The sequence below is a fragment of the Mesitornis unicolor genome, unplaced genomic scaffold (assembly GCF_000695765.1).
Source record: "Mesitornis unicolor isolate BGI_N332 unplaced genomic scaffold, ASM69576v1 scaffold396, whole genome shotgun sequence".
NCBI lineage: Eukaryota > Metazoa > Chordata > Aves > Mesitornithiformes > Mesitornithidae > Mesitornis > Mesitornis unicolor.
In genome coordinates this window covers 94,411-114,773 of record NW_010190022.1, presented here as the reverse complement: position 1 = coordinate 114,773, position 20,363 = coordinate 94,411, and the positions used below count along the sequence as shown (strand labels likewise).

The window sequence follows — 20,363 nt, the reverse complement described above, 5'->3', positions numbered from 1 at the left end:
GGTCGGATCTCGCCCCGCTCCCCGGAGTTGTCAGGGAGCGGTTGCGAACCACGCGCTGGCGGAAGGGTGGGCCCGTGCGCGCGGGGGGCCGTCTCGTGCCATTCCCTCGCGCTGTGCGCGGGCGGGTTTCCCTGCGCGAGCCTTTCGCGACCCGGGCGAGAGCCGCGCAGGAGCAGCGGTCCCGTTACAAATGAAATTAAATGAAAGCTCGGTTCGCGTTATTTTACAGGCGGCCTTGTTGCGTCTTACAGCTCCGAGGAAAGAGAGTGAATCTGGAGCTGCGGAGTTTTCTTTTGTGCCTGCGTGCTGTGTTGTAAAGGGAGCGCAGAAGTGGGCAGCAGGGACTGTAATGGGGAGCTTGGAGGTGGTGTCAGGGGGTGCTCAGTGAGGCTGTGTTTGCTGGCTTATAAAATTCGTGAAGACCTCTTCAAACGAGAGAGGCTTCTTCCCGGTTAAAGTAACTAGCTGTGTGATCTTTGCTTTGTTTAGACAGAATTTTCTCTCTTTCTTTAAGGTTGGTTGAAGTTCCTAAACCTCAAATACAAAAGATAATTAACACAGCTTTTTTTTTCTTTTTAATTACTTAATTTTAACTAATTTGTGGTTCTTATATTAGGCTTCATTCAGGTGCCTGATAGTATACGGTTCTGCCTCTTCAGTGTAAGACATCAGGATTTTGAAGCCCTTAGGTTGGAGAGCCTTCAGATCAAGAACATTTTGCATATTTGTGATGTTGTCGCAATTAGGTTGAAATACCTTGATGTCTTAAGAATGTCACGCTTTTGGGGTAATACAGTGTTTATAGCTTTGCTTGTACAAAGCTTTGGTCAAATAATGTCAGGCTTGAAAACAAGAGGACCCTTTTTTTCTTTTCTTATTTTTCCTTTTTGTTTTCTTTTCTTTTTTCCTTTTTTTTTCTTTTCTTCTTTTCCTTCCCCAGTGATGGAACCTAAAATCTGTCTAGTGGCAGGGAGGAGGGAGTCCTACTTTCCACACTTCTAAAAAGTGCCAGAATACATTGAGTACCATCTGCTAAAAAAGCCATTGGGATGTGCAGGTAAAAAGGTGTCTTACGCCCCCTCTTTCTGTCCTCATCCTCCTCCTCCAAGCAACCCGTTCTGCAGCAGACTCTGAGCTGTACGCACGCGAGGTTTCCAGGCTGGGTCAGTGCAGTCCAGCTTTGCTGTCTGCATGTGCCTTGCCCAGTATAGGCTGGTTGTGGCTTTGCAGCATGGGCTCCAGTTGCTTCAGGTCACCTTTCCGTTGCTCTTAAATGGGAGCCTTGCTCCTGTGCTTCAGAAATACAGGGCAAGACAAGATACTCGCACCCAGTCCTGACCTCCACAGTGGCTGAAAAAAGCTGTGTTACGCAGTGGAGTACGTTTATGTAGCCTGCTTTAGGGCGGTGGTTCCAATGCAAATTGTGACATTCCTCAGTGGAGATGGGTGACCTTAACTGTGATTTTTAGTGACATGGTGATACCCCTTTCCATAGGAGTTGGTTCTAGCCCATCACTGGTTCTCCTGAAGCTACAGCAGTAAAAACGTTACTGGAAGTGTTGTATTATTTGTAAGTGATACGAAGAAAGAAATAACAGTGTTGAGTAAAATAATGTTGACAGGTGACTGCTAGGCTGTGTGTGTATCTTTAGTATGACGATCAACCTCCTGTCTTCAGTTAAGCTGTGTTTTCCTATCTCTGTATATACTGGATGTGGAATCATTCAACAGCCAAATACTCTTACATTCGTATTGGACTGTATGTTATCTAGCTTTCTCAGTTAGTTAAAAAGGACTGAAAGCTCAGTTTGTACCTGAGTCACAAGGGTGTAACGGGGACTCTGCAGCTGACTGAGAGGGCATAACCCTGTGCTGCCAGAGAGGCCAGCTGGCTGGGAAGCGGGTTTGTGGGAAAGGAGCTGGGATCCCCCGCAGGCAAGTAAGTTGAACATGAGTCAGCAGTTCTTGCAGCAAAGAAAGCCAGCGGCGGCCAGGAGTGCAGCCAGCAGATGGGAGGAGATGATGCTTCCTCTCTTCTCAGCACTGCTGGGACACGTGCAGAGCACTGTGTCAAGTGCCGAGCTCCCCAGGGTAGAAGAGACATGGACATCCTGGAGTGAAGCGTTATGAGACAGTTTAGGGAGCTGGAGCACAGGAGGCTGTGAGAGCTAGGTTTGCTCTGGCAAAAAATAGGAGAAAAATCAGGGGTGATCATGGTGCTGTTTGTATCTACGTAATGGGAGGCTGTGGAGAGGACAGTCACCTCCTTCTCCGAGGTGCACAGGGAAAGGATGGAAGAGGCAGTGGACGCAAGCTGGACCACGGGGAAACCTGAATAGATAGAACATGACTGGGCAGGTTTCTGAGCAGCCTGATCTCGTTGGTCCTGCGTTGAGCAGCGCATTTTACTTAAGTTCTGGAGATCCCTTATAACCTAAATTATTCCATAACCGTAGTAAGAAAGTTACTGGTCACTTATTTCATGAGTAACCCCATTAGAAGAGAGAGAGAGAGAGAGACAAGTGAACATGATTTTGAAAATTAATTCCTGAACCAAGAGTGTACAGTTCAGCTAAATTATAAAAGGAGATGTATTACACTAATGTACCTGAATATAGGCTATTTATTTATGTCTCTGAAGATTGTAAGCAGAGTTGATTGCTGAAGTTTAGTGGCATATATGTACACTTGGTAAAAGGTTTATGGTGCTCAGGCAAAAATGTAATTTTATGGCTGTCGGTACATGTAACAGCAGTTGTCAGATGGCAGTACTTTTGAAGCTTTCCTTCTGCAGGCTTGGTTAGCAGTGTAGGGTGTTTTAAAGCATCAGCAGTCTCTTTCTGAAAGAGAGAGATACTGTTGTTTTGCCTCTCCAGAGGTGCTTTCCTCAGTAAGCTTGCCAATACTTATTTTTTATTTCGAATAGAAGTGCAGGAATTACTGTGTTTCCTGGTACCCGTTATTAGCTTTTTGTACGTGGATAATGGATTTTCTGAACTTGGTGCTAGCTTTTCTAATACATCTGTTTAAAGAGACTGCAGGTTTCATCAATAAAGGTGACCACGTTGATTTCACAGGACGTGGCTCTGCTTTTCAGTGAAGCCTCATGCAGGAGGCCCTGGATTTGCCTCTTGTCCGGCTCTGTCAGCAGTATCTGGAGTCCAAGCTAATAAGCTTTCTCCCTGCAAGAAAAGGAGTCCATCTTGGGAAACATAAAGATTCAAACTACTTCATTTATCAAGGAGAAGTGCAACAGATAATGTGGTGGAAAGCTTGCTTGTTTGCTTGCTTACTTGCTTTTTTTAACAGTAGGACTGTGGTCTAATGCAGAAACAAGGCAGAGACTAAAAGGTGCAATTTCATCCTACATTGAAGTTAAATATTGTTGAAACAATTGGTCTAGGGCTCTTTTATTTAATTTTTTTACCAAAGTCTTTGTAACCAACTCCATTGAGATGCACACAGGTTTTGTCTGGGTTTAACGTGATCTCCTTCGTGGTGGTGGCGTTTTCCTGATTTTTATAGAAGAAATATTAAAATGAAAAAAAAAAAAGTTTTCCGACTGTCAGAAAATCCATTTCAGTAAAATGAGTTGGAGTTTGATTTGTACCTTTTTGGTGTGCTGGACAAATTTTAGATATTACAAATATTTTGGATAAAACCACACCAGCTACTGAACCATCTTATAACCTGCTTATTTCAGTGTGTGACGCAGATGGAAATAATTCTGAGAATTCCTATGTCAGCATTGGGTTGAACTCCCATTATATTCATTTCTGTATACACAAAATGATACATGCACTGAGATTCCCAAGAGTTAAGCAGATGATGCAATACTATGCTGTATGGTATTAATGTTTTTCTTTTCTTACAGGGTAAAATTCTCTATAAAGTACGGTGGAAAGGCTACACCTCAGATGATGACACCTGGGAGCCAGAAGCTCATTTAGAAGACTGCAAAGAAGTGCTGCTTGAATTCAGAAAAAAAATCGTGGACAATAAGCCTAAACCTGTTAAAAAAGACATACAGGTGTGTTTCACCTCCCAGTGTTGTACTGGAGACACGGTCACTACCCAGGCTCTGCTCATGGGGGAGGAGAAGGGAAGACGTTTGAGATGTGGAATTAAGAAGACTGAAATAATCTCTTCAGTCTGAGAGTGTTGTTTCAGGTGAAACTGAGTATTGTTACTGCTCTGGGTAGGGATTTTTTTGCTAATTGACAAAGTCCACCTAAACTCTATTTCTGTTTTCAGTGAGGCTACATAAGCGATGTGTGGCCATTTTAGTTTGGTTTTGACAACGTATACAACCCCCTTTCTTTTTTTTTTTGTCTTGTCACTGAAGTGCCCTCCTGCTTTGTGTAGCAGACTGATGAATTTTTCTACATTAACCATTAAATTAGGCAAGATAGGAATACGAAAATACTACTTTGAAGAATGCAGCATATGGCTTTTTCTTTTTTTAACTGCTCAGTCAGTTCCAAAATCAAGTGTAAGAGTCTGTTTTGAAAACTAGTTCCCTACTTCTGGGAAACCTATAGGTAAACTTTACAAAATCAGGTTAATTTTTTAACGTGATGTAGTTCAGATTTGGGTTGGTTCTGGAACCTGTTCGTTGGATGGTTTCCTTGACTTGTTGATGTATTGATTTTCATCCATGCAGTTAGTAATGTAGTTTAGGGAAGTGATCTAGGATTGCATTTACAAATGTTACTGTATGGCAATGAGGCATGATGTTTGCAGTGTTTAGAGAGATTTGCTTTCCCCAAGCACCAGCGCTACTATTTTTGTATAGCTTACACCCAAGTGATACGGTTTAATGAGGAAATAAATATTTTCTGGTTTTTTGTCCCCTACCTTTTAGAAACTGTCTCTAAATGATGACGTATTTGAAGCAGAATCTGACGGTGACTGGCAAAGTGAAACAAAAGAGGATGATTCACCAAAGAAGAAAAAGAAGAAGTCAAAAGATGGAGAGGATAAAAGTCCAGATGATCTGAAGAAAAAAAAGTCCAAGTCAGCAAACCACAAAGAAAAACCCAGAACAGAATGTGAAAATTCTTTGGATACTTTGGTTTCAGATTCAAAACCAAAAAAAAGGACTTTAGAAACCAGGGAGGATTCAAAGGACCTAAAGAAGCAAAGGAAAGAAGACACTAAAGAAATAAAGAAAAAGAAGGGAGACGCTAAAGACTTGAAAACAAAATCTAAGGAAGATTCTAAAGAAAACAAAAAATTGCGGAAGGAGAAGCACGGAGATGTTCAGCTTGACTCGGAACCTTGTAATGTAGATGATGTATTTTCTCAAGGAACTGATAATGAAACTTCAAACTTAAATTCTGAAAATAAAGAGGAGAAGCAAAAAGGGGGGAGTGGAGAAGAGAGATTGGAACAAGAAGTTGCTGAAAAAGATTCCAGTGCTGATAGGCATCTTGATGGATCAGCAAGTAATGACGATGATGGTACTGATGTTAAGGTTAAAAGAAAGAAGAAAAAAGTTCAGAAAGCTGAAGATTATAAAGAGGAAGATAGAAAAGTAGAAAGTCAGGATACCTATTTAGAGAAGAAAAGCATGCAGAAAAGGCAAAAAGGTCCAGAAAAAGTAAAAATGGTACCGGGAGAGTTGGAGAAAGGGTCACCTGCTCCTTCACCAGCACAGAGGGGTTTGAAATTGAGCGTGGATGAAAGAGGGCGCAAGTCTGCTGATTCAGCCGGGGAGGTGAGCAGTGTTACGGCATTGGGGTGGGGGCTGGGGATCAAATCACACGTTTTGGATACAGGTATCACAAAAGGCTGCTGTTCATGATGGCAAAGAGAAAATACAAACTGGAAAATTAGTGAGCTGGATGAAGCTAAAGAAAGGCCCAGTGCATAGTGTACGGGAGAGACTGAAAAATGTCTGGATTCTGAAAACACTAAAGGAAGCACTTAAGGAGAGAAGGGTGTCTTTAAATGTGGAAGTGTGAGTTTCTCCTGTTTGTGATGTGTACTTAGAATGAAATCTACTATTCCTTCAAAGCATGCTGCCACTTTTAGCTTCGTTTTCCCACTTACTAATTGCCTCAGTTTGACTTTTTTCTACTTGTGTAGCAAGTATTGGTGTTGGGGGGTGGGCTGGCCACTAAATCCTGGACAGACGCTCTCTATTAACCCCTCTCCCCAGAAGGGAAGAGAAAGAGTAAGGGAGAGAGACTTTGCGGGTTGGAAAATGAAACTAACAGATTTAATGAAACAATAATACTGATACTGCAGGCTAATAATGACATATATACAGATATGTACAAGTATATATAAAACCAATATTAAATCCTCCCCCAGTGACAATTATGTCACCAGAGGCTCTGTGGAGCAGGGCACTGGAAAAGTCCCAGACCAGACCCAGCAGCAGGTGGGAGCAGGATGCAGGAACACACAGATCAGGATGGGAGGCAGATGAACCAGCAGGGTTCTACTCGGCCTTCGGCCATTGCAGGAGCTGAGCTGGAGGGAAGAATTGAGGAGGGTTGAGATAGAAGGAAGGGGCCAAGACAGAAGGGTTGACACCCTTGTGATCCCTCTGCTTTGCACTGAGTATGACGTATGTAGAACTGAATACCTCCTTGGTCAGTTTTGGGTTTGCTCCTCCCCGTAGGTGCAGATATGGCACCCGTGGTGAGACAGTGGCCTTGTCTTTACCTCTTGTAGAAGTGCACGCTGTCTGGAAAAACATGCCATTAGTTTCAGCAAGTTCAGCCTCTTAGAAGAGACTGAGCTGAAAAAGTAAAATCACTAAATAGAAAATTAGTTCTGTTTAGCTCAAACCAGGACAGCAAGACATTCACTCTTGAGCAAGTGTCCATCCAACACTGCACCATGAAATGTGCTTTTGAGCTAAAACAGACCCTTGGTCTCACTGGAAACCCAACCACTCTGTTGTACCTCATGTTCTTTAGCACCTCCCTGAGAACTGGAATGCTGAATCCCTTCTAAATCCAGGTCTCCCAGATAACTGTGCAGCTGGTTTGTCCTGTCAGAATTCCTGGGGTGCTTACAGAAAACGCTCAGTTTCATGACATGGTTTCATATTAATTACAAATGCTGTACCTGCTCTAAGAAATGAGCTAAAGCCAATACTAGATTTCTTTTGTCTTATTTAATGTAGTGATGTTTTAAGAAAAGCAGAATGGAAAGAAAAAAATAATGAAAAAAACCCAGCATTTCTGGAATGTTTCCGAGAGTGTAATTTCTTTCAGCTACTTCAAACTGTTCTAATACAATTTGCAGTGCATAAAACTTTGGCTGCTCTGAGAAACCCCTTTCTGGTTTGTAACACGATTGCAGCCAAAATACCTTGATAGTTTCTGGATTACATCCCACTTCTTCTGAGGCCGTAATCCTGTGGTTGCAGTTTGTTTTCTGTAGGTTCAGCCGTGGTCCTCTGCTGAAGATTGTTGTGTGTACGGAGTCGGCCACCTTAAACACAAGGAAGTTGATTTTGGGGTAGAGAATTATGTGGCGTAATTTTGGAGTAGAGCTATGCAGAGCAGTTTTTTTGCAGGAGCTTAGCAGTGAGAGCTCTTGTAGACAAGGTTAAGTAATTGCTGTAAGGCGCAGCCCAGTTTCAGAAAGTTAATTACTGAAATGGTATGGCCTGTTATTACTGAACTATTTTCTCATAGTTGGAGGCTACAGCATTCATAAGTCAGAGAGATCAGTGATGATAATCAGATAAATCTCTAGAATTCTGCTTTATTTGCCAGTAGTATAAGAATGCTGTCACCCCAGCCATGAAGAAATCAAGGGCACATGAGTGTGGGTTTGCTCACGGCTCCTCAGCCACACACGGTCAGCTGTGTGCATGACTGTGGTCATGCTCCGTGGAAGATCATGCTCCGAGGCACCAGGGAAGCAAGGAGGACATTCTGCTCTAGGCTTTAGTTTAGTCTAGGAGGCTTAAACAATGGTTTTTTGTAACTGGTTAGTTGCGGTGAGCTGAAAACAAGGAACTGACTCAGCAGACGAATGCCAGGTGAAGTTTTTATTTTCTACCTCAGCTTTTATAGCTACTGAGAAGGACCCGACTGTGCAGCCAGTCGGGATGTTCACATACTACAGCACTTTCCCATCCATCAGTTCCCATACTTTATGGACAGGTGTTCTAAGACCAAGCTATCCTGCCACACACCACACTTACCCTTCAACCAGCGTTCTGGTTGAGATAACCCAGGCACACAGTGCTTTGTGTAGTTTTGAACGCCTACTTCCAGACTGGTCCAAGGTCCTATTGTACTTAATAATAACTTAGTTTAGTCTTTTAAAGATTGCCTTTGTCTAAATCCCAGCTGCTCTTTATTCTCTTAATAATGCTCTCATGGGAATCCCAGCTTCTGCAGCACTTTGGCTTGCAGCCTGGTGCTGTTTCTCCACAGTTGGTTATTCCCCAGAGCAGCTGTGGACTTCCACGGGTGGGTTTGGTGGAGAGTTCTGGAGCTTTTTTGGCTTCGCTAAATTGTTGGCCCAAGAGGATTATTCTTTTCAAATTAAATCAGATTATTCTTTCGAAATAAAATCCTTGCCTGTGTTTCAGCTGCCTGTCTTGCCTTATGTAGCTCTGATTGCAGAACACTGACATGTCAGTTTATAATGCAGTATTCTCTGGTGTCAGTTTGCATGTCAAACCATTCTTTCCATTCGATTTACGTCCCAAAAGAAATGTGCAGTCTACGTTGTGCATCTGATCAGTATTGGAAATCTGGAGCAGAATTCTGGAGTACTGATTTTAACAGCCCGGCTGTGCAGCAAATATCTGCTGGTCACTTCAGTAACTTACAGGTCTCCTCCCAAATGCTGGGCATCTGCTGTGATTGGCGGCAGTCCGTGCTACCAGTTACCTGTGTCGGTGATCAAAAGCTGACCTTGGGGGCAGGAGGGAGAGTCAAGAAAGATGGTTAAATATCTCAGCTCTGCTAACACATTATGACACACCAAACTAATCTACTTTAATTGAAGGTTTTTCTTTGTCAGAGAAGTGGTAGCATTTATTGATAAATTGAGCCTGCAGTTCTTGTGGGGACTCCTCTTGGGGCAGTTTCTCAGAAAGCCAGTGCTATTCCATGTACCAGGTTGGTGTCAGGGGCCAATACAGAGCTGTGTGAAGGGGCCTTGTCCCACCTGCCCTGCAGTTTGGAGCATGCATGGAGAGAGAGAGAGAGGATCCTAGGAGGAGAAAGGCAATCTTTGGTGGGGCCAGTGCAGTTCTGCTTTGGCAAAGCTGATTATGTATCTATATGTACCATGGGTTTCTTCTGTGGTATTGGGTATTGCTGAGCGCAGTCTTCCATGTGGATGTGGTGGGTTCGGGTGGGTTTTTCTGAGTGCTTTTCACAAATTGCTGTTGTACCGTTCTGCATGCGTCATTGGAAAACCTGGAACCTTCTGTATACAGATACCATTTTTTCACTCAAGGTTGAAGTCAGTGCTATCATAACTGCTTTGAATATGGTGTCACAAAGGTGTTAAATACTTTGAAATAATTACGTTATCTTCAGGTGCAGTATTTGGAACAAATGAAAAGTTCCTAATTTTGAATTTCCTTCAAAATGCTGGTTTTGGCATATCTGCACCTCATGCCATTAAGCACCTGGCATGGCTGGGATGCAGTTGTTACATTTTGGCAGTAACACCTCTTTTCTTACAGAAGAAGCCTTCACGGCCTTACCTGACTCACCTGTTTAATTCTTCTCTTAGGAATCTCCACAAGTCTGTTATATACAGGTTTCAGTAGTATTCATTTTAAATATGTTTTATCACTGGAGCGGTGAAAGAAGTTTATTTTCCACTTTTTTCTCTACCATTTTAGTTTGATCTTTGTTCTCAATATCAAGAGAAAGAAGTAAAGAAAAATGAAACAAAAGAAAAATCTCAAAAAAAAGAGTCCGAAAAGGAAGAGAAAAGCAGAAAAGAACAAAAGGACCTAAAAAGTAAGTGCTAACTGTTTAAAAGAGAGAAGGGCGAGGTCATTCAGGACATTCTCCTCTTATTTCTGCGAGAGTGGATATTGTGTAGTCTTGTTACACACACCAGAAACAAGAATTTCTGCTTTTATTTCAGGATGCAGAAGTCTGCTGCTTTATGGCTTTGTTAATAGGTGCTTTGTGATGTATGAAGCATGGAAATGTATAGAAATACCTTAACGTTTTTGTAGACGAGTCAAGATTTCGCCCTTTTTCATTTAATGTTGTCAACTCTGCTTCTGTGGCGTGTCACAGTAATCTTTTTTAGAGAAGTTCATCCAACTGCTGGCTGTTTGCGGGCATGTTCTGGTGACACTGAGTACACACTTCCTGTGTGAGGTTCCCATCGGACAGGTGTCTTGCCTCTTGCTTTAGCCACAGTGACAGGTTACATCACACGGGCCTTAAAATGTCAGCAGAACGCAATGATTTGATACACAGGGAAAGATATCGAGCTTGTATTTCTATTCTTAGCAGTATTATGGGGTGCTGATGTTACCACTCTTGGTCTCAGTAAAATTCTGGGTGATTTTATTTGGGATAAATTCCCTCACTACTCTGATGAGAATGAACTGAGGAAAACTTTGTAACTCCACCTTTGGTAACCGTGAATGGATACAGCAGGAGCTACGATGCCTCAAATCGCTGTCACTAGAGAAACGTCTTTCACTGGAAGTGCCATAGATGCTTACAAGTAGTAATGAACAGAATTATTAATTGTTGCTGCTTATACAGCACGTGTCCTTTGCCTGTTCTTGAGATACGGGACCGTGTTTCCAAAGCAGTAATTGACACGCAGTTCTTAACTACGTTTCTTAAAAAGACGACAGAACCCTGTCGAAAGTGGTCAGAACTTAAGGCTTGCCAAGGTAGCTGGAGGTGAACTAGATTTCTGCGATTTTTGGCTTATGTTTTTAAGCTTGCTCCTGTGCTCCAGCAATGATTAACTTACAGAAACAGAACAGACCTTTTCTGAATGGACTCTGGTCACTCACTTAAACTTTGTTGTGCAATAGTCTCTAGGGGCTCAAGTAGTCACTCTTGGTAACTGTCTTAATGTTCTAGGCCTTAAGGACATCAAAAGTGCATTTGACTTGTTTAATGTAGCTTCAGAAGAAAAAACTGAATATTCTGAGAATAACTGCAAAAGAGAAGAACCTTCACTAGAATATAAATTCATAGAAGACTTAAAATCTAAAGACAGCAAGGTGTACAAGGACAAAACGAGCATAAGAGATGAAACAGACACATGGACTTACATTGCTGCAGAAGGTGATCGAGAAGTAGTGGATGTGTGTCAAATGGAGAACTCTGGTGAGCAGTAGAAACAAACGCAGGGGGAAGTTGAGCACTGGCAATTGGTGTTTCCTGCTTGCATCTTTTAGCTCAAATTCTTGCCTCTCCAGGAGGCTGACACGATGGTGTGGTGGTTTTTTTTGAAACTCACTGGTAACTTTTCAGTGTGTTTCTGCTATTGCAGTAATGGAGCGTTCACCATCTCTTACCGCTTCCGCCTAATTTATTACAGCAAATAATCAGGTTGCTTCAAGTAAAAGCACTTTCTGTCTGTCTGTAATGTGGCCTCCATTGTTTGGAACCATTCCACGCTGACTTCCAGAGTCTGTGAATGAACAGTGGTAGTAGTGGTATGTTAAGCTGCTGATCATTGAAGTAATGGCGAGCAATGAGTGATTTGGAAATTTTTAAGTTATTTATTACTTATTTTACTTTTTTTTCTTCCATAAAATCAAATACATGATAGATGGCAAGCAACAAGTCTTGAGTTTGGGCATGGACATGCAGTTAGAGTGGCTGACACTGGAAGACTTTCAGAAGCATCTTGATGGAGAAGATGAGAATCACATGTCAGCAGAACCCATATCAAGTGGTGAGTAGTTGCTGGGAGGAAGGGACATGTCTTAGCTGGGGCTTCGAAGTGAAACATCCTACAGCTGCATTGAATTTATTTCCTAGCTCTCCTGAGGGATGCTGTCAAAAGTGGAGATTATATGACAGTCAAGATGGCACTTTCTTCAAACGAGCAGTATAATCTGGATCAAGAGGTAATTTTTCTGCAATAGAGGCATGGGGGGCTGAGAGGGAAAAGTACAAATGGGGATTGTTTGAAAAGTTTTCCCTTCTTGCTAGTAGCAGAATTCTGTCTCACACTGGGGAAAAAGGCATAAGGTGAGAAAAGGGAGTGCAAAATTTGAGACTTTGATATTTGTTCTCCACTTCTTCCAAACAGAAAATGAAGTACAGTTCAATAGAAGCATCTTAGTAGCTGGATTTGCAGCAGATTTACCCACTGGATTTAACCGAGTATGAAATTTAAAATTTTACATGGTAAAAGCGATGACCATCAGGTCAAGTGGCTAAACTGTGTAAAACACATGTACATGCAGAACAAAACAAACAAAAGTGAATGTTCTGTTTGGCAGGCTGGGACCACCTAACTCCCTGAATAATGAGTTATCTGCCAGCGTCAATGTTACGAGTTTTGCAGGTTATGGAGCTCAGAGTGTGAGGCCTGAGGGCAAGAGAAGTGGGAGGTGATAGTCTGTCGGTATCTGGCAGCCACATGTGTGTGAATGCTTCTGCCAGGGAGGGGAATCTTCATGAAACCTGTTGATGCACTTGCAGTTTTTCTCTTGCAGCTTTGATTTATCTTAAAGTAATTGACTTTTTTTTTTTCATGGCAATGATTCTTGTTGCAGGACTCAAGTGGAATGACCCTAGTAATGCTTGCTGCTGCTGGAGGGCACGATGACATTCTCCGGATCTTAATCAGGAAAGGAGCTAAAGTTAATTGTAGACAGAAAAATGGAACGACTGCATTGATACACGCAGCTGAAAAGGTTGGCTTGATTATTGCTGTGTTTGTGGTTCTTGGCTGTTTTACTTGCGTCTAAAAGTGGTACACAACTTATTTTCCCTTGGCTGATGCCTAAGAAGTAGTTAGCAGGATATAGCAGGGTGAGCTTAGCTGCATAACTTCAGCAGCTGTGGTTACTGCAGTGTAAATAAATTCTGATCACAAACCCTGCCCCAAGTAGAGATCATCACAGGGCTGCCGAAAGTGAGACAAGGGGTAGCTCTGAATTTCCGATGTGGGGGCTGAAGTTCTCGTGTTAGAATTGCTTGTTATGATCTCTGGCTACACAGGATCCAGACTTAGGAGACTTTGAGAGCAAATCTGTGATGAAGCAGCGCTCACTGTTTGAGAGGTGGGAGGTGCAGCCGGTGGCAAGCTCTTCTCACGCTGCGACCAGCTAGACTAGTGAGTTAGACCATGGCTCAGGGGTGCTCTCTTTGGTTTTCCCGTGTGCAGGAGATGCGAGGCCAAATGGGAGCTTGATTCCAGTTTGGTGATTCATGCAAACTGGTTTCTTCCTGTGGTGAGCTGTCTGCTTGCCTGAACCTGGATTGCTCTTTATTAGCCATGGGAGAAAAGGGTGTTAATTGTGTCGCGCCTCGTGATTTGGATTTTGCTGATGTATTTTAAATAAATGTCACTTCATGTTCTGAAACAAACCCACAACATTTTCTGCTTACTTGTTTTGTGGTTTTGTTGTTGGATTTTCAGAATTTTCTAACAACAGTAGCTATTCTTCTGGAGGCTGGGGCATATGTGAACATGCAGCAGAGCAGTGGAGAAACCGCTTTAATGAAGGTAAAGCCAATGTTTGTCCTGGCACGGTTTGATAGTAAATACTTTTGGGAACTAATAAAACATAAAATCATATTTGTAGAGTTGATTTAGCGAACATGGATTATATTTAAAATGCAAATACTACTCTTAGTTATTCTAAGCACTGTTATAATCCATTTTTTAATCCACTGTTGCATCTAAACAACAAATGCAGATGCCATCAGCATACAAAGCTAAATCTGGCTGCTCATCCTCTTCCATTGTTTGGCTCAAAGAAATGCAGATGTGATCTTGGAATAATCTGCTTGTCAGTAGGAAGAGAGAAACTCCAGAAAGGAGAATCATTCACTTGGGCGTTGCTGTGATTATTTTTGTCACTTCATCGTAGGCCAAAAATGAAATAACCGATTTGCAGTCTCCCCCTTCCCCACTGCCTGTTCTGCATCTTTATTCCCCACCCCGATCACAGAGGAAATTTAAAATTTATTTTCTGTTTGTTTTGTTGTAATGGGAAAATTCTGAGCCCCTTTAAACAGTCTGTGCTCCTCTTACTTGATATAAACAAAAATACATTAATTTCACCAGAGTTCCCCTTCTTGATAAACTTGGTTTATTTGTATGTAGGTTGTTCAAGGCAGTTTGCAGAAGAGGTTACCAAAGCTGTTCTGTCCAGGACAGTGTGGTTTTGTTTCTCTTCTCCTCTGTAAGGAGGGAGTTCCCAAGTCTGGGGAGTTCACGTTTTCTCTAAAGAAAATGATCACTGTTGTGGTTTCCTCAGCCTCTTCAGTCCAAAATCTCTTCATAATTTGGCTGCATCCCTGCACCTCAGTTTTGACCTTCATTGTTTTTAAAGGTTTTATTAGTACTTGATGCACAGCTGTACATACTTTCTCGTTGGAAGCCTGCAGTGACTTACTCCAGATACTTGTGATACTTGGCTGTGCAGATACAAAGAATCTTGGGTCTTCATTTCCAGTAATTTACTGGAACAAGTTCAGCCATGTGTGGATAAACATATAAATGTGTTGATCAAGTCACTCTTATTTAACCTTAGGAGTTGGATCATACTTCCTAAAAGAGAGAGGGGGGGGGAAAGAAATGTCATGGCACTAAATTCTTTTCTCTGAGGTGGTGTTTAATTTTTGTGGGTTTTTTGGTGGTGGGGGGCAGGTGGGTTTGTTATGGAAAACTATGGGCAGAAAGCACAGATGAAAGTTCAGAGCTGATGTAATTTCAGGAAGGCCTCATAAAGTTAGAAATGTCTCTCTCTTGTGCCTTTCTGTAATGTCTGAGTGAAGTGTTTGACAACAAGTGGCCAAGAGCATGCATTTGCATTCTTTAAAGTTTTATTGAGACTTTCCTGTGCCAAGTCTTCAGCTGACATGCCCTAAATTCTTGCTGTAAGTACCACTGGGCAGCCTTGGCCACTGAGGCAGTTGATAACAGTGCCCATCTAACACAGCTAAATACCAGTTTGAGGCAAAGTCTGTCAGTTTACTGCACACCTGAAGTACCATTTGAACTGAGAGTCCTTTGGTCATTCTGAATGCTATTTAACCATTTATTCAGGTAAACAATTGCAAGAATTACAGTTACAAAACTCCAGCAGATTAGATGTTCTCACATAGCTTTTCGGGTTTGTTTTATCTATTTACTTGTTTCTAATTAAGCCCACTTGGTAATCCCGAGTGGTGCTGTGCCTGTGGGATCAGGTGTGTAGTGTTGCCTGGGTGAAGGTAAAATATTTGTGGAGTCTGATCCTGAGTTTAGAGCAAATGCCCAAACTTGTTTTCTGAATTGTGACTGATTTTGGACTTTAATCCATTTCAGCACTTGTGCTTACTGCAGTGTTAGGCTGTGTTCTAACGGGATTTGTCATTGCTGTCCATCCTTCCATGTTCTCGCTCTCTGCACAGGCTTGTAAAAGAGGGAATTCTGACATAGTGCGGCTCATGATCGAGAGTGGAGCAGACTGCAACATCTTGTCAAAGCACCAGAACAGCGCCCTGCACTTTGCTAAGCAGTGCAATAACGTACTGGTGTATGAGCAGCTCAGGAGTCACTTGGAAACGTGAGTAAACCGTGCTTTCAAGTTTGTTCTGGTGTAGTTTGCAATATGAGACATGTCATCATTTTGGTTTAAGTCAAGGGGAAGAGGGGGAGATTTCAGGGAGGAAAACAGATCCAATTTGGTCAAAGAGTTAACTAATAAATCACGTGAAATGAAAACGGGGTATGAGCCAGCAGAATTAGCAGACGCTTGCTTAAAAGACTGAGTAAAAAGATGGAAAGGAGGAAAAGGGGATTATTAGAAGTGAAAGATTTCTTAAACTAGAAATACAGCAGTTGGCAAAGCTAAAAGGTATATAAGCACTGGACAGTTGAATGTAAACTCTGGTTAGGGCTTGCCACATAAAATACGTTACTAAAAAGCATAAAACAGAAACCAACAAAGGAACAGTGAACAAAAACACCGTGAAAAGTTAGTGCAGATAGTTTGACATTTAAGGGTCCAACAACACCCAGCTGTGAGCTGAGAGTGCCAGGGGTGAAGCTTTCACGCCAGTAAATGATGGAAATAGGAATGTTCATTGTGCAGCAGAACGACTGAAGAGCAGCGCGGTGTGCGTGGAATGGGAATCGTTCACGTCACGTGGTCATGGAAATGCACTCTGGGCTGATGTGTATGGATGCTGAATGGAGACAGACAGACATAAAGAGAAAGAGAAGGCTCTTTAAATATAAATTTGTAGGAATTCTGATAGTTAAGGTATCGGGGCAGAAAATCGTAACCAGCAGTCTCAAACTTGGAGAAGACTCGGCAATACTTCTGCACAAAGAACTGAATTACAGATCTCATTGCGGCAGGATGCTGTGGTCACAAATGCATGGGACTTTATAAGGGATTCAGATCTGAGGAGAGGTGCGATTCGGCTGCAGTCCCTGGCTTTGGATGCCCCTAAATCAGATTGCTGGAAACGGGGACAGTGTACCAAAAAGACAACTGCTTAATTTCCCATATTTAAATGACTTTGTCAGGCATCTGGAATGCAGGCTGGTGGGCTTCTGGGCTTGCTTTGGTGTGGCAGTTCCTGTGGTTCCTTGCCCATCAGACACATTTTAGATCCTGCAGATGGCAACCCTGGCCAGCATGGATGGGAAAGGTGCCCTGAAGACAGCTCCAAAAGCTGTGGAGGGCGTCAGGACCTTTGCCTTGCAGAAGAGTTTAAAACCCATTTCTGTCCAGACAGCTTTCTAAAGAGGGTTACCTGGGAACCTGCTTGTGAAAGTGCCAAATAGTGGTGGTTGATGTGGTCTTTTGAAGGCTGGGCTGCTTGCTTAAATTAACAACCCCTCCCAACCTAGAAACCAAATAAAAAAACCCCAGTTTGGCTATTTAATGGTAGTGTCACTGCATCTTTAGTGGAGTTAGTTGGGAACTGCGTTTTTCCAATAGTACTGCCAGTGAAATTACACAGTGACTATTTTTTACATTGTACTTGCAGTCAGGTTGACAAATCAGCCACGCTGGGGAAGTGGTTACCTCAGTCTGTTTACCCACTGGGTGCACACTGATGTTTTGGAGACACCTTTCTACATAAAGAGCCTTCAAAATACCTGGCAAGTTGGACTCTTTTTTTTAATCTGCTGCAGTACATTTGTATCAGCTTTTTATTTTTGTGGACCCAGTGGATGAATAGCACAAACAGACCACTGCTGATAAGTTTTCTTAACAAAGTACTGGGACTTGGGGTTCATCTGTGCATAAATGGAGTGATGAGGGCATTCAGTCCTGAAAATCAGGAATCCAGGAATGTCATCTGGAATAGTTTCTTGCATCAGCTCTCATTACGTCTGTCTGGTAAAGTAATTTTACTGTCTGAAGTACAGGCCTCATTGTTTGGTCTTTTAGGCTCTTGAGAGTGGCAGAAGACACCATCAGGGATTATTTTGAAGCTCGTCTTGTTTTGCTGGAGCCAGTCTTTCCAATTGCGTGTCATCGTCTCTGTGAGGGGCCGGACTTTTCTACAGATTTCAACTATAAACCCCCACAAAATATTCCAGAAGGTAGGGGGTTGTTGATGCAGTGGGGTTTTTGTTGGTTTCAATTATTTCTGCTGCCAAAAGACTGTAAGTCAATGACCAAGTCAGTTGTGTTCTGTGCTGGGAGCCACTGGCTTGGGAGATTGGATTTCTGCATGTTCCTTTGATACTCCATTGGTGTTTTATATGTATTTTATTTATTTACACACACACACACACATATATATATATATAAACATACAGTATATTTGTACCTAAGTGTCTTCAGATGTTCAGTGTATGCAGTTGTTCTCATGTCAGATTCACGCGACTGATTTGCCTTCCCTTGCAGGATCTGGGATTCTTCTCTTTGTTTTCCATGCAAACTTCTTTGGTAAAGAAGTGGTGGCTCGGCTCTGTGGACCATGCAGTGTGCAGGCTGTGGTTTTAAACGACAAATTCCAGCTCCCCGTATTTTTGGTAAAACTTTTCATATAAGTGATTGACTGGAAAACTGCTTTATTAAGGTCTTTATGGAGCACTCTGGGAAATCTTAGTGACTTAATTTGGATTTTGAGTATTGTGATGCTTTTTTAATGATAGGGGTTTTGTTTTGTTTTTTTTAAGTGAAACTTAATTCTTCTTTGTATCTGGAGAGAACTGCAAACACTGCCTATACCAGACTCGATAAATATGTATGTCTTAAAGGCAGGGGCACAGTGCTGCACAACCTGCTGCTGGGTGGCCCTGCTTGAGCACCAGGTGGTGCCTGGCTGGACCAGGTGACCTCCAGAGGTCCTTTCCAGCCTCTGCCCTTCTGGCAGTCTGGGACCTCAGAACCCAGGGTTGGAGCGGGCAGGTGAGAATTTGGAATTTGGAGCTGTTTCGCTTCTCAAATTGACCCAAGTACGTTCTTAAATGTAACTAACTACTTTGCCTTTTTTAACAACCCACCTCATATTTCTAATGCTTAATTTCTGTTTTTTCTTTAAAGCTATTAAATGCATCACTGTGTGTGCTTTTTCAATTCCTCTTGCTTTCTCAAGCTGTACCAGGGGTTTTTTGCAGTATACACAGTTTGCTTTAAAAAAACGGAGTTAAAAAGTGATGTTCTGTTTGTTAGTCCACTCGCCTGGCACTTCCAGCTGAATTCTGCCGTTAACTTTGTCCATTTTCCTTTTCCTTTTAGGACAGTCACTTTATTTATTCCTTCAGCCCTACTGCAGGCCTTAACAAGCTTTTTATACGGTTGGCAGAAGCTCCTACTGCCAAGGTACCAAATACTCTCAAAATTAAATGTAAATTTGTTGTACAGTAACTGCTGTAGTCTAAATGCTTCTAACTGTATATTGCAAATATAAAGTGAAAACTTACCACTGTCTCCTCATCCCACTGCCAGAACTGAGGAGCACTGCCAAGAGCGTTAGTTCTGGCATAATTCAATGGTTTTTGTGTTACGGTCAGAGCAATTTGTGCACCAGGATAAGTAATGTTACAGCTAAATGTTTTTCCCATCTATGTTGTGAATTTAATGACTAACAGATGGTACATGGAGTGTCAGCTATTTTTTTTCATACAGATGTTTTTGCCTTTGTTTAGGAGGACTTGCAAGTATTTACTAGGATGTGCAGTCTGCTCTTAAATAGCCTGTGTAGGCTGCTGTGCTTTGCAGGTGGTTTGGGCAGTGGTCCCCACTCCCTGTTGCGAGATGAGTAACGGGTCCTGTTCTTGTAGCACTCATTTCATCCTCGGAAGGTGCTCAGTAAATTTTCTAGATCTTCAGATTTAAAATGCAATTATACTCTTAAATGTTTTATTGTGCCTTTTTTTTAATTTAGAAGGGAAGTTGAACTATTCAGATAGAAGTATGTGGGTATGTCTAGTTCAGATTTGGGTTTAACTTGTTTATGCAGTAGCATAAAGTATTTTAGTTAGTATAGTAAAATACAGTAGTATAAAGTATTATGTACTGTACTGTATATAGTACAGTAGTATAAAGTATTTTACTTTGGCCCTACTCCAGTCGGGCTGCTCTACTCACTTTATTCAACACAGATTTGTAAATGCCTTTTTCCTCGGTCACTAGCAGTTGTGTGCCTTTTCTCACGCTTTCCTTACACAAGAAGTGTTTAATGCAGTAGTTATGTGTGAACAACCTTTGTTTGCTCTTCCAGGTGAAGCTGCTGATCGGTGCCTACCGAGTGCAGCTGCAGTGACCTCAGAGCTGTGCACGTTGAGCGGCCGGACACGTTTTTGGCTGTACTTCTGATCCCTCTGCTCAGAGACTGACAAAGCAGTTTGGAACTTTATGGCACCACGCTCCTGGGTTCCCGTCTCGCTGCCACGCGTTGGCGGTGCCACGGGAAAGCAGCGTGTGCTGGAGAGCGGTTGCGTGCGCTGCGCCGGTGGGACAGGGCTGTCGGCTTTTTGTACTTTGTACAGATGTAGATGTAAGTATTTGTGCCAATACAGAGAATTCTGGTGTTCTTTAACTTGCGGAGTCCAGACTGCGTATTTCAGCTTTTCCACAATGTGGAATGGTGCATATAAGAACTATTGAAGGTAACTCTGTGAAATGTCTTTTCTACTAGAAAGATCTTTTCCAGTTGTAAACTAAATTTTTTTTTATTTACTCTAACTCTAACGTTTCTATGTAGAATGCAGAACTGTCACATTCTTGGAGCCATGGGCAGAAA

At 42.3% G+C, this 20,363-nt stretch overlaps 1 protein-coding gene across 1 annotated transcript; it reads left to right on the top strand.

The window, feature by feature from the left end:
- Positions 1-229: 229 nt before the first annotated feature.
- On the top strand, positions 230-19,883 carry MPHOSPH8 (M-phase phosphoprotein 8; the record flags this gene model as incomplete). Its single annotated transcript, XM_010186235.1, has 14 exons — positions 230-346; positions 3,875-4,030; positions 4,865-5,719; positions 9,866-9,959; positions 11,058-11,306; positions 11,755-11,880; positions 11,967-12,055; positions 12,710-12,850; positions 13,579-13,665; positions 15,561-15,715; positions 17,558-17,712; positions 18,020-18,147; positions 18,857-18,940; positions 19,842-19,883. Coding segments are annotated over 14 exons (2,478 nt in total), but the record flags the coding sequence as incomplete, so codon positions are not given.
- Positions 19,884-20,363: the final 480 nt, after the last annotated feature.